The 19,932-nt window shown below is 42.4% G+C and overlaps 1 protein-coding gene across 1 annotated transcript in view; it reads right to left on the bottom strand.

Moving 5' to 3' along the window:
* Positions 1–3,151: 3,151 nt before the first annotated feature.
* The window catches only part of LOC308535579 (cation channel sperm-associated auxiliary subunit epsilon-like), a 90,262-nt gene continuing 73,481 nt past the window's right edge, over positions 3,152–19,932 (bottom strand). Inside the window, exons 15-17 of the mRNA XM_081114521.1 lie at positions 9,414–9,571; positions 6,045–6,098; positions 3,152–4,643 (exon numbers count right to left, since the gene is read on the bottom strand). Coding sequence (XP_080970647.1) covers positions 4,514–4,643; positions 6,045–6,098; positions 9,414–9,571 — 342 coding nt within the window. The 3' untranslated portion in view covers positions 3,152–4,513. The remainder of the gene's footprint in view (positions 4,644–6,044; positions 6,099–9,413; positions 9,572–19,932) is intronic.

Genomic DNA, 19,932 nt, shown 5'->3' with positions numbered 1-19,932 from the left:
TTAGTGTTTCTTTCAGACCCGTGGTTCTCAACCTTGGCTGCACATCAGAATCACCTGGGAATCTGTTCAAAATCCTGATTTCTGGGCCTCGTCCTCCGGAAATTCTGTTTCTTTGTTATGAGGACGAGGCCCCGAAATCAGGATTTTAAAAAGATTCCCAGGTGATTCTGATGTGCAGCCAAGGTTGAGAACCACTGTCTTAGACCCTTCATTTCCATCCAGGTCAAGTGGAGGAGGAAGAGGAACCGTGTGGCGGGAGAACATGGTAACACAAAAGTCACAAGACGGTTAGATTTAACAATATGAAGGTTACTGGTAGCCTTGACAGGAGCAGTCTCCCGGAGGAGTGAGGTCCAAAGAACATCTAGAATGGTTTGAGGAGTGAATGTAAGGTGAAGAAATGGAGACTATAGCGGCTAGGGCACAAATGGGATCGGGCTGTGGTCAGTGGAGGACATTGTAAAGATGAGAATACTAAGGGATACTTGTATGTAAAGAGAGAAATTGGTGATCTGGGAGAGAGGGCGAGGTTTCCAAGGGCCAGATAAGGAGAAGAGATCATCCAGTGCACAAGTGGAAGGAAGTGGAGGGGTTGGCCATTAGTAGGAGGGATGCTGCACCCATAGTGACAGCATATAAGGTAGATACAGGTGCATAGTGATGGCCTAGATCAGGGGTGGGCAAACTTTTTGACTCGAAGGCCACAATGGGTTCTTAAACTGGACCGGAGGGCCGGAACAAAAGCATGGGTGGAGTGTTTGTGTGAACTAATATAAATTCAAATTAAACATCATTACATAAAAGGGTACGGTCTTTTTTTTTTTTTTTTTTTTTTTTTTAGTTTTATTCATTTCAAAGGGGCTGGATCCGGCCTGCGGGCCGTAGTTTGCCCACGGCTGGCCTAGAAGCTATAGAGACAAATGGAAGCCGGTTAGAAATTTGGGGATGGGGAAATGAGGGTTTCTTTTCAGATTTGCTTTTTCTCAATGAATAAGAGACAAGGTGATCATGGAGAGTCAGAGAGGAGAGAGGTGGAGTGGAAGGAATTTGAAGAGAGAAGAAGGTATAAAATAGGGAAAACAAATATACTAGGAAAAGAGGGTTGAACTCCAGGCAGTGTTGAGTGGCAGTAAGTGCTGTACGCATGACTGTTAATTGTCCTCAAAGTTGTGGACAAACTTTTCAAATTGTCGGCCAGCTGGGGAGAAAACAGCTGGGGTTCAGAGAATGATGGTGCTTTTTGTCTTAGATGTCTCCAGTTATGAAGTGACTTTTTTAGCTTGTTGGTATGGCAGTGAAATGTGGTTGATCTCTGACTAATCTTTGACTGCAGGGGTTGCAGTCACTGTCAAAGTAGGCACTGCAACTCTGTATCTGGAGTGGAAATCACCTTGGCAGAGGTATATAATTTTCCCTGGCGAGGTTCAACATAGCCTACCTGTCAATCCTGTGTTTCATGTGTCTGCAGGAGAATTATTCCATGTTGGTGCTAAGGTAAAGATCATCCTTGTTGAAATTTGGGTAATTAACTGCCCCACTGCATATATATGTATTGATTATCCTATCTAATAGAGAAACTTGGTAATTAATCGTAACTTCGCTACCCTTCCCATTGGCTAATGAGCGAGATATGCAAATTAACTGGCAACCAAGATGGCGGCTGGCAGCCAGGCAGCTGAAGTGAACATGAGGCTTGCTTGCTCCAGTGATGGAGGAAGCCAAGGTTCCCTGCCAGCGGCAGCCCAGCTCTGAGCTCCAGATGCAACAATGTTGCAATTATAGAAGCTAAACAAAACTAGAAACCTGCTTTTTGAGCCCACTGAGCACCAGTGATGGCAACAGAGTTTCAATTATAGAAGCTAAAGAAACCCAGATACCTGCTTTCAGCCAGCCACAGCCTCAGAGCTGGAGCCGGCTCTCAGCTCCAGTGACAGCTATAGAAGGTAAATAAATTCCAGAATAAAAAAAAAAGAAAAAGAGGATGGGAGCTTCTGTCACCCGCCAGCCTGAAAATGGCCCTCAGCCCCTCACCCAGAATGGCCAGGCACCCCAGTGGGGACCCCCACCCTGAAGGGGGTGTGATCAGCTGCAAACAGCCATCAGCCCCTCATCCAGGCTGGCCAGGCACCCAAGCGGGACCCCCACCCTGATCTGGGACACCCTTCAGGGCAAACCAGCTGGCCCCCACCCGTTCACCAGGCCTCTATCCTATATAGCAAAAGGGTAATTTGCAAACTGACCCTAACAGCAGAAGGACTGGGAATGACTGGTCACTATGACACACACTGACCACCAGGGGGCAGACGCTCAATGCAGGAGCTGCCCTCTGGTGGTCAGGGCGCTCTCACATGGGAGGAGCTCTGCTCAGCCACAAGCCAGGCTGATGGCTACCAGTACAGCAGTGGTGGTGGGAGCCTCTCCTGCATCCTCAGCAGCGCTAAGGATGTCCGACTGCAGCTTAGGCCTGCTCCCCGCTGGCAAGTGGACATCCCCCGAGGGCTGCCGGGCTGCCAGAGGGATGTCTGATTGCCAGCTTAGGCCCAATTCCCAGGGGAGCAGGCCTAAGCCAGCAAATGGTCACCCCCGAGGGGTCCCAGAGGGCACAGGCCGGGCTGAGGGACTGCCTACCCAAGTGCACAAATTTTTGTGCACCGGGCTTCTAGTATATATATAATTGGCTGCCTCCTGCATGCCCCACTACTGGGGATTGAGCCCACAACCAGGGCATGTGCTCATGACTGGAATGGAACTGGGACCCTTCAGTCCACTGGCTGACAATATAGCCACTGAGCCAAACCCGACAAGGCCTGTTTCATTCTTAATTGGTACAATGGGAGCTGAGGCCCAAACCCTGTAAGCAGACCAGACAGGAACTTGGTTTGCTGTTGGTTATCTGTATGAGGATGTTTACCAGGGGAATTCCATAGGATCAGCAGGTAATGGAATGTTGTTGACTGTGTGAGTGTGAACTGTTTCTGATCTTCCTTTCACATGGGACAGTCTTGTTCATAATCATTTATCTAAAACACCTAAACAAAATAGTAGCAAATGAAACTCATCAATATATTAAAAAATAATATATCTGTTAGGTTAGGTGGCTCAGGAGGCGGCATAGGAAATAAAGCGAGTACAGTTAATCAGAAAAGAAAGAAAGGAAAGGCTTTATTCTGCGTCCCTGGGCGGCCCACGGACCCCAAAGACAGGGCACGTGGATCCGCATCAACAGGGAGGGGGGCGCTTTTTTTATACAGCTGTTCAGTGAGGGTGGAGGAGCATGAGCTGTGGGAGTTCCCGCTGCGGGGGTCGTCACGGTTTCCAGGTGTCACCATCTGCCTGGTAGCTGACCTCTTAGGAATTCCAGGGTGGGACCGGTATCTGTGTAACCATTTACCTGGTGCACTGGCCTGTTACGGATTCTAGGAAGGGCCCAGTATTTATGTCACCATCTGCCTGATGCAGGCATGCATCAGCTTCTGGACCCCCTTTCGACCTAACAATATCCAGACCAGTTTTTGAGATAGTTCATACCTAAGATGACTAAGCTCCAAGGAAACCAAGCTACCTTGGTACTCTGCTCAATGGCCATGAAGCATAGGCCAAATTCCTTTGTGGCAGACTTCCTGTGAAAACTATCTTCAGGGCCTAGCCAATGACTCTTGTATTGAGCAACTTTTGCTAATAAATTCCGTGTCAAGAAGGAAATACCAGTTGTTTATTTTTTATTTCATTTCCCTTGCCTTTGGGATCCAAATTCACAAAACCACCACTGAAGATCAAGGTCTACAAGTTTAGTGCCCATGTTTTCTTGTCTATATCTTACTGTTCCAGTCAAACATTTGTGGACAAAAGGGGGCCACATGCTAATTGACTAACATAGGGAAGGCCCTGCATGGTGGCTTTGCAAACTCAGAGACCTACAGTTAGCACAAAGGATGGTCTGAAATGAAAACTTTTAAAACTGAAAAGCAGTCTAATGGTGGGTAGTCATGTCCTAGACAGGTATCTTCCCTGACAAAGATCAACTCTGACCTTGACTGAGCCTATTGTCTTTTTGCATCTAGGATGACATACCTTTGGAATGTCAGGGTAACCTGTAACTTCCCTTTTTCAGGACCCCTCAGGGCACAACCAAGGTGTCAGGGCAGCTCCATCCCCAGTGGGAGCTGTGCAGGAGGCAGCCAACTGATGACTTCCTTTCTCATCGATGTTTCTCTCTCTCTGTCCCTCTCCCTTCCTCTCTCTATGAGATTCAATAAAAATATGTTTTAAAAAGAGAAACACAAACATATTAAGAATTAATTTTATAATATGAGATATATATAAAAATATTTGTGTTTTGGATAATTTAGGAACATTTTTCAGATCTTGAATTCGACGATACTTACTATAAACTTTTATTCTTAGTACTTCTTGGTCAAACACATGTTCTCAATATAAATACAATACATATTTGTACTTTGAGTATATTCCTACATATATATATATCCATAGTAAACAAACTTTCATTTTTTTCCTAATTATCCTTTTGTTTTCTGTTGTCAGCTTTGTAAATCATCATGTAATGGAAGTAGCTAAAAGTTAGAATACTGCAGAACAGTAGCATCAGGAGAAAGAGGACAGAAAAAACCAGGTAGCCATTTGGACTGAAAAAAAAAAAAGTCATTAGAAATGATTGGTCACTTTGGTTAATTTAGTTAGTCAAACAATTTCTAAATTGCTAGCTACTATTCCACTGGCAGAGAACAAAGGTGAATAAGACATCTTGTCCACCCTCAAAATGTTTACCTTTTAGTGGTTGAGGCTGACCAGGCAGGAAAATAGACAGTATGATCGATAGCATGAGAGGCTGCTGCAAAAAGGTGAAGCCTGTTTCCCAAAGTTACTTAGGAACAACACATGGCTCTTCTCCTTTGCAGATTATTCGCACCATTAACCACCCATCAGAGCAACAAATTGAGGACTCAGTAATATTTAAAGTAGGGCTATAATTAATGATTTGTCTTGCATGTTGGTTTAACATTTTACAAAAAAAACCCCAAAAAACAAAAACAAAACCAGGCTCAGGACAGAGGAGCAAAGTTATTTGTGGTCCCAACTTTCATCTAAATATATAAAAGCCTAATGTGTAAAGTGTCCCCTCAGGAGTTCCACCAACTGGGAGTTTGATCACTCGCTGTGATGTGTGCTGACCACTAGGTGGTAGTGCGTAACAAAGGACAGCCCTGGCCAGCAGCCAGCAGCCAGGGAAGGGAGGCCCCGGCTGGCAGCTGGCAGCCAATAGGGACCCTACCTGTGCACAAATTTCATGCACTGGGCCTCTAGTATTAACATAAGACTTTTTATCCTGCTCTCCAAAGAAACTGGCATGGAGTCCAGGAAAATGCTTTTACAACCAGTTACCTGGGTGTATCTGGACAACGGCCATTGGTCCAGGGCTGATTCAGGGTCTGTGCGGGCACAGCCACCATCCCCACTCGGTCCCACTGCCAGTCTACCTGCTGCCCTCAAGGTGGAGTTGAAAGACATGTTTGATGGGAAGAAGGTAGCTGTAGAGGGGGATAGAATAAAAGGGGAACCCAGCCCGGCCGGCGTGGCTCAGCAGTTGGGCATGACACATGAACCAGGAGGTCATGGTTCAATTCTTGGCCAGGGCACATTCCTGAGTTTCAGGCTGGATCCCTAGTGTGGGCATGAAGGAGACAGCTGATCAACAATTCTCTCTCATCATTGATGTTTCTCTCTCTCTTCTCTCTCTCTCTCTCTCTATCTATCTCTCCCCCCCCCCCCCCGCTTCCCTCCTCTCTGAAATCAATTTAAAAAAATTAAAGAAGAAAATGTTTTAAAAAGAGGAACCTAGCTGCAGTAACTCCTCTCAGGAGTTCCCTCCTGCTGGGTCCCTGGCGTAACAGAGACAATTTCTAGGACAGCATATAGGGCAGAGATATTAGGTGCCAGGAAAATGGGAGAGGGGCTTTTCCTTTTTAGCTACCACCTGTGTCTTTTACAACTTCTTTCTTTAAAGGCTGATTAGGCACAATTATTACCTGGGAATCACTCCAGAGATCTGTATTGCAAAGAGAGCTCTTAGGTCACAGAAACTGCAAATTAGAAAAATAATATTAACGATTAAATTAAGTACAATATATTAAGGCTCCCTCCACTATCTCTATGGTAATGATCAAATCATGTATCATCTTAGTTAATGCGTCACTTTCTTGACAAAGGAGAGAACAGATACATTTATATAACATCAGTGATTATTTTTCTATATGTGTGACTTAGGCTGCTTGCTACAGAATTCCTCGAGCTGGTCACTACAACCTCACCGACCTGCTAACAGTTTTATAACATTTTGAAAGTGGTTCCCAAAAGAAACGCAATAATGATATTAATAATAATTAACAATAAGTATTGACAAAAATAATGTTATTTTTTGACCATTAATACTTACTGCAAATAATACTAATTGAGTATTTGCTATGTACCAGGCAATGTACCAAATGCTCTACTTGACTTATTTTGGCTAATCCTTATAGCAACCGTTCCTTTTAGATGAGGAAATGGAGACTCAGATAGGTGAAGCGATTTATAAATGTTTACACAGTTGTAAGTAGTAAAGCTTGGATTTGAATTCAAGGTTTTCGGATCAAAGTGCATGTGATGTTTACCTGATGTAGGGTAACTCCTCCAGGTAGCTGAGAATGTCAGGAGGTCGATATAGGAAACTGTGTTATTATTTCTATAGTTACTGAGTCTCTCTTATAAGTTAGCACATTGCTCGAAATGAGACAGGATATAGCTAAATAAACATTAATAATATGATTTTACCTACCTTCATGTCGCAGGAGGAGAGTAGAAGGAACTTTTTTATTGAGTGTTTGCCAAGTGCCCAGCAAAGTTAGGGATTTTAACCCAGGTACTTCATTTAATCCCCAGAATACTATAAAATAGGTTTTATTGACTCATTTTACAGACAAAGAAATAACCTCAAAGAGACAAAGCAATTTGCATAAGACTGCATAGCTACTAGTGCAAAATTAAGACTCAAAGTGCCTTTGCTGGTTTGGCTCAGTGGATAGAGTGTCAGCCTGCAGACTGAAGAGTCCTGGGTTCAACTCCAATCAAGGGCACATGCCCAGGCTGTGGGTTTGATCTTCAGTGGGGGTGGGCAGGAGGCAGCCAATCAATGATTCTCTCTCATCAATGAAGTTTTACTCCCTCTCCCTTCCTCTCTGAAATCAATAAAAATATATTAAAAAATAAACATAAAAATATATTAAAAAAAAAAGACTCAAAGCAAAGTAGGCTTTCTAGCACAATGTCCTCAAGGTCCATCCATGACGTTGAAATGGAAAGATGTTCTTTTCTTATAGCTGAGTAATATTCCATTGTATATATGTACCACATCTCTCACTGATTCATTCATCCTTGCTGGACACTTAGGTTATTGTCAAGTCTTGCCTATTGTAAATAATGCTGCAATAAACATGGAGGTAGAGGTATCTTTTTGAAATAGTGTTTTGTGGAACTCTTCTGTTAATGGTGACCCCAGACTCTATGACATTTTTGATTCTTTTGCTAAGTCAGAAAATTACTTTAATAGCTATGATATATATATATATATATATATATATATATATATATATATATTACAGAATCAGTGTAGAATAGCTGTTGGTTTCCTCATAATTATCAGAATTATTTATAGTTGAGGTCTTGGCTAAATGGGGCTGAAATCAACTAAAGGTCTTGGATTGTTGGCTCAGAAATCATCCTAGGAAGCACGCCTTGTTGATATATGTCATGCTTAGCTTTTATGAAATGACCTGGTCCTTTTTATTAAAAACGTCTTTTTATTCATTCTTTGGAGGCTTGAATGACTTTGGCAGCATTCATCAAACACCTTCCAGCTCCTGACTTTTACCACTTCTTCAGCATTCAGTTCTGACTGCATCCATTTCAACTTCGTCTGTTCTTTTCTAAGTTGCTTTCATAACATGAAATCATCCAGATTGTTTTCTCTCTCTTCTCGGAGGTGTTTTAATGCTGATGAAGTCTGAGCTGTACAAGTCTTGTACTGACAAGAGCCTCATCAAACTCATAAAATTGTTTACAGGTTTGGCTGGCATAATTTTTTCCTGCAGAGAGAGCTGTTATAACCATAGTGTTTAATTCATGTCCTGTCCTGTCATCAGTCGCCCTCATCACCTTAGTAATTCCTAGAACTGGGCAAACTCCTCATGGTTCACATGCCACTGGGCACCACCATATTGGACCTACATCTTTCATTCTTCCTACTAGGAATTTCTTTCCCTCTTGACTTAGTGATATTGACATGTCTTCCTGTAACGTATTTCTTTTGGACTTTGCAGAGTGAAGTATTCTATCTTGTCATTATACCTTTAAACAAATTCCCTGTGGAATTGTTCTTCCGCACCCCTGGATAAAATACTGTGTGTAATATCTGTACCATTCTTTGTGCTCTTCTCAGGCTAATATTTTGTTAGGAACTATACTTTCATCACAACACTCCCCTTGTAAAGATGCTAAGGAGGCATGGTTTGAAATTGACTTCACCATTATGCCTTACCTTAGTCTGCCTCCTTTGTTTTCTACCTTCCTCACTCAAGGTATTTTCCACCTTCCTTCATGATCCACAAGCCATAGACATTTCATTATTAGCGTGGCTTCTGAAGGGTGTACTCTAGTCCTCTGGCAATGTAAATTCTACCAATGTTCCTTATTCCCCATGACGTTTTCTTCTGATTCTCAAAATAGCATTGATATTTCCCATCTTTGAATTATTATTCTGCTCATTAATAATACAAATTATTATATTTACAAATATCTCAGTATTGCTCTGATTTAACCTCCCTTGGTTTGTTTGTGTCTTCCCCACTCCTTCTTCCCCAACCAGTTTAATTATAAGTGCCTTGAAGGCTGAGATTGTGCTTATGTTCTATTTGCATCTGTCATAACCAAGGAACACAGTAATTGTGAATTGATTATTTAATGTTTAACATGAAATCTTATCTTCCACCCCCATACAATGCTTATTGTGATTGCCACAAAAATTAGAAAGCAGATGTGTAAACCATAACAAAAATTGAATATCTAGGTGATACCAAATCAAATTAAATTAACACAGACAACAGCATGATGATTACCAGAGGAGAAGAGGTGGGAGAGGTAGAAGAGGGTATGAGGGGGAAATGGTAGTGGAAGAAGACTTGATTTGGGAACACACAATACACTATATAGATGATGTATTAGGAATTGTACACCTGAAACCTACATAATTTTATTAACCAATGTCACCCCAATAAATTAAATTAAAAACTTAAATTTAAAAATAAAAATGTAATTTGGTGGAATTAATGCTAAAATGATTATAATAAAACATTTATATTCACCTATAGTTTGGATCCAGGATCTTCACTCGAAACACATACATTCCAGCATGCTGAAGAGGCCAAACTAAATGGTTACGGTTAGACTTGTTGATGATCTCATACGGTTGACTCAAGTCTCCTGGTTTTCCAATGCCATAAGAAAAACAGTGCTTATAGTTCTGAATAGGAAACAAAGACAAAAACCCACTTGATCAAGCCATCGATAGCCTCTGAGAAAGCAAATCTCCCCTAGCCTCATGAATGACACCTCCTTTCTAGCCAAGGACTTCTTGGAATAGTATGTCAGCCATGTCTAGAAACGTGAATCCTGTCTTGAGTTGTATGTGTGTAGCCAATAATTCAGTACCATTTCTCCCTTTCCTTCTCAAGCTCTAACATTAACTTGGCAGAACCTGTGAAAATGGCAGTTTTCCTTTTGAGTCCTTCAGTTTTTCTTCTGAGAATTTACATCTCTAGAGTTACCACCCAGATCTTTTATGCAGGCTATTCATCCTGTAGAGTCAGGACTATGCAGCAATCAGCGTGGCTCCAGGAACTGGAATGCTATTTCACTCCAAATATATGTTTCAGGGAAAGAGCGCCACTGGTGGCCATGTTCAGATAATATACCCTCAGGAAGGGTAGCTTTGCTCACCCAGACATAACTAGTCTTTGCAGGTACCTGCGTTCCATTATACTCAGACTCCAGACTGAATGCACCCTTCTGGTGCAGAGCTTTGTGTCTCCATACAGTAGGAGTGAGTATTTAGGGCCTGGTGTGGGCACTCCAAACCTTTCTTGAATGTAAGCCACTATTTCACTGGTTCTAAAATGTGGTCCCTAGATCAGCAGTAGCAGCATCACCTGTGAACTTGTTAGAACTGCAGATTTTGAGGTCCCTCCCCAGATCTGTTGAACCAGCAACTTTGGAGGTAGGGTCCAGAGACCTGTTCTAGCTGTGGTCGGCAAACTCATTAGTCAACAGAGCCAAATGTCAACAGTACAATGATTGAAATTTCTTTTGCGAGCCAAATTTTTTAAACTTAAACTATATAGGTAGGTACATTGTTATTAACTTAATTAGGGTACTCCTAAGCTTGCCTTTGCTAAAAAACGTCCTCAATCTGATTGAGGTACATTCGCTGAGGTCGACCCCTTCCAACTCTCCCATCCACACTCGTCTTGTTTCGTCTATCTCCTTTCTGAAAACTGACTTCTGCGCATGGGCCACGAAGTTTCAATCGCACTGTACGTGTACACCCACATGTGGTATTTTGTGGAAGAGCCACACTCAAGGGGCCAAAGAGCCGCATGTGGCTTGCGAGCCACAGTTTGCCGACCACTGCCCTAGGTGATTCTGATGTGCATTAACATCTGAGAAACACTGCACTGTAGCATACTGACTGGGGCACGCTCCAGGACTTTAATTAACAGGCCACCTGTTAATTACATGACACAAGTCATGTGTTATTTTGGCAAAATCCTAGAACATTTGGGTGCCCTGTGTGAGATTTGGGCAAACAGAATGTCACACCTATCCTCAACCCCAGGCCCTTCAACAAAAGTCATAGGGCAAGTTTCTTTTTTAACTGACTCCATGACTAGTTAAATTCCTTATGCTTTAAAAAAATATATATTTTATTGATTTTTTTACAGAGAGGAAGGGAGAGGGATAGAGAGTTAGAAACATCGATGAGAGAGAAACATTGATCAGCTGCCTCCTGCACACTCCCTACTGGGGATGTGCCCGCAACCAAGGTACATGCCCTTGACTGGAATCAAACCTGGGACCCTTCAGTCTGCAGGCCGACTCTCTATCCACTGAGCCAAACCGGTCAGGGCTTCCTTATGCTCTCTTAATAGTGGAATTAATACTCTATAAAAAGGTAGATGGCTATACTCTATTAATTAGTTCCACAGATATTTATTGAGCACTCATAATGGGTAGATGGTGGGGATACAGCAGTGAACAAAACACACACAATTTTGTTCGCTTATGCAGCTTATATTACAGTTGGGGAGCCAGACGATAAATGGGATAAATAAGCAGACTACATACCCAATGTGTCAATGAGTGACAAATGCTAATGACATTAAAGGAAATTGGGAAGGAAGATATGGACTGTCATGGGGTGATGGTTAACTTTTTCTATAGAGTGGACAAGGAAGTCTTCATTGACTAGTTGATTTCTTTTAAAATGTATTTTTATTGATTACAGAGAGGAAGAGAGAGGGAGAGAAAGATAAAAACATCAATGATGAGCCCAAACTGGTTTGGCTCAGTGGATAGAGAGTCGGCCTGCAGACTGAAGGTCCCAGGTTCGATTTCGGTCAAGGACACATGCCGGGGTTGTGGGCTCCATCCCAGTGTGGGGTGTGCAGGAGGCAGCTGATCCATGATTCTCTCTCATCATTGGTGTTTCTATCTCTCTCTCCCTCTCCCTTCCTCTCTGAAATCAATAAACATATATTAACAACAACAACAACAACAAAACCCCCCAAAACATCAATGAAGAGAGAGAATCATTGATCGGCTGCCTCCTGAACACTGGGATGGAGCCCGCAACCTGGATCTGTGCCCTGACAGAATCAAACTGTGACCTCCTGGCTCACAGATCGACGCTCAGACACTGAAACACACTGGCTGGGCTTGACCACTTGACATACACATATATATGGTTTGTTTGCTTTTTTTGACTAGTTGATTTTTAAGTAAAGACCTGGAAGAGGAAGCTTTCTAGTCATAGGGGAGGGGCATAGCAAATAATGAAGGCTTTGCTGTAACTGAGATGGGAACCATTTCATGGTTTTGAGCAGAAGAGTGACATGTTCTTGTTTATGTTTTGGAAGGAACACTAGCTGCTGTGTTGTGACAAGATTCGTGATGGGCAAGGCTGAGGCACGGAGACCAGCAGGGATTCTGCTGTTCTAACCCAGATGGTTGGTGATGGAGGAGCAGGGTGGTGGCAATTGGGGTGGTGAGGAATGACCAATTCAGAATATACTTTGAAGGAAGAGCCAACAGATTTCCTGGAGACCAAATGTGGGCGTGAGATGACGCTCAGAGGCTTCTTTCCTGATCAAGCTGCAAGGATGGGATTCCCACTCACCGCGGCGGGAAGGACGCTGGGGTATGTTTGTAGGATGGATAGTAGGAGCTCAGTTGGGACATGTTAAGTTTGAGATGTTAATGGAAGCACCATAAATTTTCTTTAACACGAGGTTATTTGTCTTGTCTTAGTAAAAAAATAAGACCCTCTCTTCGCCTCTTGCTCTCTAGCTACTACACTATGTCATTCTCCCCTTTGCCTCAAAACTCCTCAGCGGAGATGGCTATTCTCGCTGCTTTGAATTCATTGTTTCCACATTAATTAAACCCACTTCGGTAAGTTTTTGTCTCTCACACTGCACCTAAATGGATCCTTCAAGGTTACTAGTTATCTCCATGCTGCTAAAGTACATGATCAGAGGAGAAGACAAGATGGCGGAGGAATAGGCAGACACATCCCAAGGCTTGTTCTGGAGAAAATAGAATGAGCAGCTGAAACAAATAACATCTACCCTGAATTGGCGAAGGTGACTCAGCTGGTGAGAGTTTGCAGCTGGGAAGGGCAGAGTTCCCCTGGAAAGGGTACCCTTAGGTAACACCTGGGACTCTACAAACACCCTTGCCAGGGACCTGCTACCTCGGCTGCGGTTCCACGGTCACCGAGTCTCCAGCCCCCTTGGGCACAGGTTCCTGTGAGTTCTGAAGCACGCTCCCCTCTGACCAGCCCAACGCTTGAGTCCAGTGCATTGCAACCATGTGAGCAGCACGCTCCTGTCCAAGGAGCATCAGCCCTGCGAGCAGCCTTCCCCAGGCCTAAAAGCAGCAGCCTCATGTGGCCAGTTCCTGTACAAGGAGCAGCAGCTGTGTGAGCGGCCCGCTCCCCCGTCCAAGGGGCAAAAACCATGCGAGCAGCCCGACCCTCCCGAGGGGCAGCAGCCGCACGAGCAGTCTGCCAACGTCTGAGGAGCAGCAGCTCTGCGCAGCCTGTCCCCATCCGAGGAGCAGCAGCTGCGCACAGCCCGCACCATGCACCAGTCCGAGGAGCAGCAGGTGCGCAAGCATCCTGCCCTCGTCCAAGCAGTAGCAGCCGCATGAGCAGCCTGCCCAATCCGAGGAGCAGCAGTTGTGTGAGCAGCCCGCTCCCATCCAAGGAGCAGCAGACACATGTGCACCTCGCTCCCACCCAAAGAGAAGCAGCCACGCAAGCAGCCCACCCCTCGCCCGAGGAGCAGCAGCCACACGAGCAGACAGCCCCCGTATGAGGAGCAGAAGCTGCAGGTGCAGCTCACTCTGGCCCAAAGAGCTGCAGCCGCCTGAGCAGCTCACCCCTGTCTGAAGAGTAGCAGCCACACGAACAGATAGACTGACCACATCTGAGGAGCGGCAGCCTTGCGCAGCCCACATGGGTCCAAGGAGCAGCAGCCACATACAGTCTGCACCTGTCCGATGAGCAGCAGCTGGGTGAGCATCCCACCCCCATTTGAGGAGCAGCAGCCGCACGGGCAGCTCACTCCCGCCTGAGGAGCAGCAGCCACACAAGCAGCCCATCTCCCATCTGAAGTGTAGCAGCTGTGCAAGCAGCCCACACCTGTATAAGGAGCAATAGACCTGTAAGCAGCCTGCCCCTGTCCAAAGAGTGGTAGCCTCATGAACAGCCTGCCCAATCTGAGGAACAGCAGCAGCATGCAGCCAGCCCCGATCCAAGAAGCAGCAGCCACGTGAGCAGTCCACGGCCATCCGAGGAGCATAAGCCATGTGAACAGCCCGCTCCTATCCAAGGAGCAGCAGCCACGCTCAGCCTGCCCCCACCTGAAGAGCAGCAGCCTAGTGATCAGCCCACCCCTGTCCAAGGAACAGCAGCTGGGCAAGCAGCCATAGGAGACACCACTTCTGCGAATAGCACGCACTAGCGGAGCCACTGCCAACTGAGGAGCAGCCACTATTGCGACCATTTGAGGGGCAACTGCAGCCCGAGGAACCACTGCCACCCAAGGAGCAGCCCCTGCACGACTCGACATCTAGATCAGTTGGGGAGACCAAAAATGGGTAGACAGAAAAAAACCCCAAAGGAAAGAAAAGGATGAATCGCCAGAAAAGTGGCTAAGTGAAACAGAGGCATGCAATAGGTCAGAAAAAGAATTCAGAATAAGGGTCCTAGAGTGCATAAACCGGATGGAGGAAAAGAATCAACAACTTATGCAAGAATCAAGAAGAAATGGATGAAAAAATCAACAACTTATGTAAGAATCAAGAAGAAATGAATAGTGATATAGGTGCAATAAAAAACAACATGGAAAGTTTCAAAAGTAGACTAGGAGAAGCAGAGGACCAAATTAGCGAATTAGAAGACAGGGAAGCAAAACACACCCAAACTGAACTGCAATTGGAGAAAAAAATTAAAAGACAGGAGGAGAGTCTAAGGGAGCTATGGGAAAACATGAAACGAAGCAACATACGAATAATAAGGGTGCCAGAACAACAGAAAGAGGAACAAGTCTTAGAAAACATATTCAAGGAAATAGTGTCCAAAAACTTCCCTGATGTGGGGAAGAAAAAAGTCATACAAGCACAGAGAGTCCCAAACAAGATGAACCCGAAAAGACCCACACCAAGACACATCATAATTATGATGGCAAATGTTCAGGACAAAGAGAGAATCTTAAAGGCTGCAAGAGAGAGACAGAAAGTTACATACAAGGGATCTCCCATTAGATTATCAAATGATTTCTCAACAGAAACACATCAGGCCAGAAAATAATGGAAGAAAATTTACAAAGTGATGTAAAGCAAGGGACTGAATCCAAGAATACTCTATCCAGCAAGGCTATCGTTCAAAATTGAAGGGGAAATAAGGCTATTCACAGACAAAAAAAGGCTAAGGGAGTTTATCACTACCAAACCAGCAATGCAAGAAGTGCTAAAGGGACTGGTGTAAAAAAAAAAAAAGAAATAAAAAGGTAAGAAAGAACACAGGCACAAAAAATAAAAATGGCTACAAACAAGTACTTGTCAATAATAACTTTAAATGTAAATGGACTAAATGCTCAAATCAAAAGACATCGAATGGCTGAATGCATAAAAAAACATGACCCATACCTTTGCTGTCTACAAGAGAACCACCTCAGAAGAAGAGACTCACACAGAATGAAAGTGAAGGGATGGAAAAATATCTTTCAGGCAAATGGAAAGGAAAAAAAACCTGGGGTAGCAATACTTATATCGGACAAAATAGACCTCAAAGTGAAGACCATAATAAGAGATAAGGAAGGCCACTTCATAGTACTAAAGGGACTGATACAACAAGAGGATATAACCCTGATAAACATACATGCACCCAATGTAGGAGCACCCAAATACATAAAAAAAACTCCTGGAAGATATCAAGGGAGAGATCGACAACAATACAATCATAGTAGGGGACTTTAATAGACCAGTGACATCACTGGATAAATCCTCTAAACAAAAAATCAGCAAAGAAACAGCAATCCTAAATGACTCTCTAGATCAGATGGACTTAATAGACATCTTCAGAACGTTTCACCTCAAAGCCGCAGAATATACGTTCTTCTCAAGTGCACATGGGACATTTTAAAAATAGACCACATATTGGGTCACAAGCAAAGTCGCCCCAAATTCAAGAAGATTCAAATCATACCAAGCATCTTCTCAGACCACAATGGCATAATATTAGAAATAATCTACAATAAAAACAATCCAAAACACTCAAACATTTGGAAGCTGAATAGCATGTTATTAAATATTGATTGGGTTACCAATGAGATCAAAGAAGAAATTAAAAACATCCTGGAAACTAATGACAATGAAAACACAACAATCCAAAACCTATGGGACACAATGAAAGCAGTCCTGAGAGGGAAATTTATAGCTCTACAGGCCTACCTCAAAAAGCAAGAAAAAAATTGTAGTAAATCATCTAACTCTACAACTCAAGGAATTAGAAATAGAACAAGAGAAGCCAAGATTGAGCACAAGGAAGGAGATAATAAAGATCAGAGTAGACAAGTAGTTAACATAAACATCTGAAAACACACTCTAGAGATAAACCCTGTTAATGTAAAGAATGTGGGAGAACCTTATTTATCTTTCAGCTGTGCAATCACATAGGATGCTCCAGATTGGGGATGGGCCCTAGAAATGTCAGGAGTGTTAGAAAGCATTCATTTCTTCCAGTGTATTATATAGAATGAATGAACTCACACTGAAGAGAGGCCTTGTCAGTATAAACATTGTAGAAAAGCCTTGGGTTGCCCTAGTTCTTTACAAAATCATACCCAAGAATAAGTCTACGAATATAAGGAGTGTGGGAGAGCCTTTCTTGGACATGTAAGAACGTACATGGAGAGAGCATATAAATATAGAGAATGTGCAAAAGCCTTCAGCCATCCCTTTTTCTTGAAAAGACCATGAAAAAAACCTCAAAGTTGAGAGAATTCTATTGAATGTAAACGATGTAGGGAAACCTTCATTTAGCCTCATATCCCCACAATGCCATGTGAGTATGTACACTGAATAGGTATTGTATAATGCTAGTGAAGACAAACTTTTAACAAATACTTTCAGAGGAGCTTGTAAACTGCACTGGAAGGCAATCGTATTGCTGTAACTAGTATATGTAAGCCCAGTGCAAATTAATTCCTATACTTCCAAAAATTCACAACATGAAAGAAATGCTATAAGCATTTAGACATCTATTGTCATTAACACTGACTTATACTCAAAGTGATTCTCTGTAGTACATAATTCTACTTTTGCAAGTAGAGATTATATAATTCTGTAGAGACTGTAAGCCAGAGTTTGTAAGTTTAACAGGTATTTTTTTTTCCTTTTAGTCAGATAATAAACATTTATTACATCCATGGGTGAATGGAAGTGGTTTACTAATATGCAAGTAGGTTTAACTTTTATGTAATTTTTGTAATTGTTCTGTAAGGAAAGGAACATTGAAAAATGGTACTTGGGTATTTGTTCTTTTTTCCCTATTGGCCTCCTGTGACATGTATTGAATGAATATACTTCACCCATATATATAATCTATTTTAACAGAAAAGTGCCTTTTCATTGGCCTGAAGAGCCTTACTCCATTTTCCTGTAAATACATGTTTTTTAGTTTTTCAATTACAGTTGACATTCAGTATTATTTGTCAATAAATATTTGCGATATATTTGTAAAAAAAAAAAAAAAAAGATCAGAGTAGAAATATATGACATAGAGACCAAAAAAATAATACATAAGATCAATGAAACCAAGAGCTGGTTCTCTGAAAGGATAAACAAGATTGACAAACCTCTAGCCAGGCTCACCAAGAAGCAGAAAGAGAGGACCCAAATAAACAAAATCAGAAATGATAGAGGTGAAATAACAACAGACCCCACAGAAATACAAATGATTATTAAAAAATACTATGAGCAACTCTACTCCAACAAACTACACAACCTGGAGGAAATGGACATATTCCTAGAAAAATATAAACTTCCAAAACTCAATCAGGAAGAATCTACAAATCTCAATAGGCCAATAACTATGGAAGAAATTGAAGCAGTCATCAAAAAGCTCCCAGCAAACAAAAGCCTGGGACCAGACGGCTTCACAGGGGAGTTTTACCAAACATTCAAAGAAGAACTAAAACCTATCCTCCTCAGACTACTACAAAAAATTCAAGAGGAAGGAACACTTCCAAGCTCATTCTATGAAGCCAGCATCACCCTAATAGCAAAACCAGGTAAAGACAACACAATGAAAGAGAATTACAGGCCAATATCCCTCATGAACATAGATGCCAAAATCCTCAACAAAATCTTAGCAAATCGGATCCAGCAGTACATCAGAAAGATCATACACCATGACCAAGTAGGATTTATCCCAGGGATGCAAGGATGGTACAATATCCGCAAATCAATAAACATGATACATCACATAAACAAATTGAGAGAAAAAACCCACACAGTCATATCAATTGATGCAGAAAAAGCATTTGACAAAATCCAACACCCATTTTTGATAAAAACTCTCAGCAAGGTGGGAATAGAAGGATCATACCTCAACATAATAAAAGCCATATATGACAAACCCACAGCCAACATCATAATCAATGGGCAAAAACTAAAACCATTTCCCTTAAGAACAGGAACAAGACAGGGATGCCCACTCTCCCCACTCCTGTTCAACATAGTACTGGAAGTATTAGCCATTGTGATTAGACAAGAAGAAGAAATAAAAGGCATCCAAATTGGAAAAGAAGAAGTAAAACTGTCCTTATTCGCAGATGACATGATATTGTACATAAAAAACCCTAAAGACTCCATTAAAAAACTATTAGACTTAATAAATGAATTCGGCAATGTAGCAGGATACAAAAATCAATGCCAAGAAATCTGTGGCATTTCTATACACCAATTGTGAACTTACAGAAACAGAGACTAAAAAAACAATCCCATTTACCATCACACCAAAAAAATTAAGATACCTAGGAATAAACCTAACTAAAGAGGTAAAAGACCTCCACTCAGAAAACTACAGGACATTGAAAAAAGAGATAGAGGAAACAGATAGATGGAAAAACATACCATGTTCGTGGATTGGTAGAATCAACATCATTAAAATGTCCATACTACCCAAAGCAATCTATAAATTCAACGCACTTCGCATTAAAATACCAACAGCATATTTCACAGACCTAGAACGAACTCTCCAAAAATTCATCTGGAATAAAAAAATATCCCCAATAGCTGCAGCGATCCTGAGAAAGAAGAACAAAGAAGATGGGATCTCAATACCTGATATCAAGCTGTATTACAAAGCCACGGTTCTCAAATTGCCTGATACTGGCACAAAAACAGACATATAGATCATTAGAATAGAATAGAGAATCCAGAAATCAACCCGAACTAATATGCTCAATTAATATTTGACAAAGGAGGCAAGAACATGGAGTCAAGACAGTCTCTTCAGTAAATGGTGTTGGGAAAATTGGACAGATAGATCCCAAGAAACCAGAAACACCAATCAGAAAGGATATATGCATCCCTATGTTCATAGCAGCATAATTTACCATAGCGAAGATCTGGAAACAGCCTAAGTGCCCATCAGCAGATGATGGATTTGAAAACCGTGGTACACACAATGGAATACTACGCTGCTGTAAAAAAGAAGGAATTCTTACCATTTGCAACAGCATGGATGGAACTGGAGAGCATTATGCTAAGTGAAATAAGCCAGTCAATGAAAGAAAAATACCACGTGATCTCACTCATTTATGGATAATAAAGACTATTATAAACTAATGAACAAAAATAGATACAGAGGCAGAGCAGCATCAAACCGACTGTCAAACTACAGCGGGAAGGCTAAGGAGGGTCGGGGGATTGGAAGGGGGTGGTAAGAGATCAACCCAAGGACCTGTATGCATGCATATAAGCATAACCAATGGACATAAGACATTGGGGGGTAGAGGAGGTCGGGGGAATGTCAAG

Source organism: Myotis nattereri (genome assembly GCF_964212035.1).
Source record: "Myotis nattereri genome assembly, chromosome: 20".
NCBI lineage: Eukaryota > Metazoa > Chordata > Mammalia > Chiroptera > Vespertilionidae > Myotis > Myotis nattereri.
The sequence above is the reverse complement of the archived record's forward strand: the minus strand, read 5'-3'. Positions and strand labels throughout refer to the sequence as shown.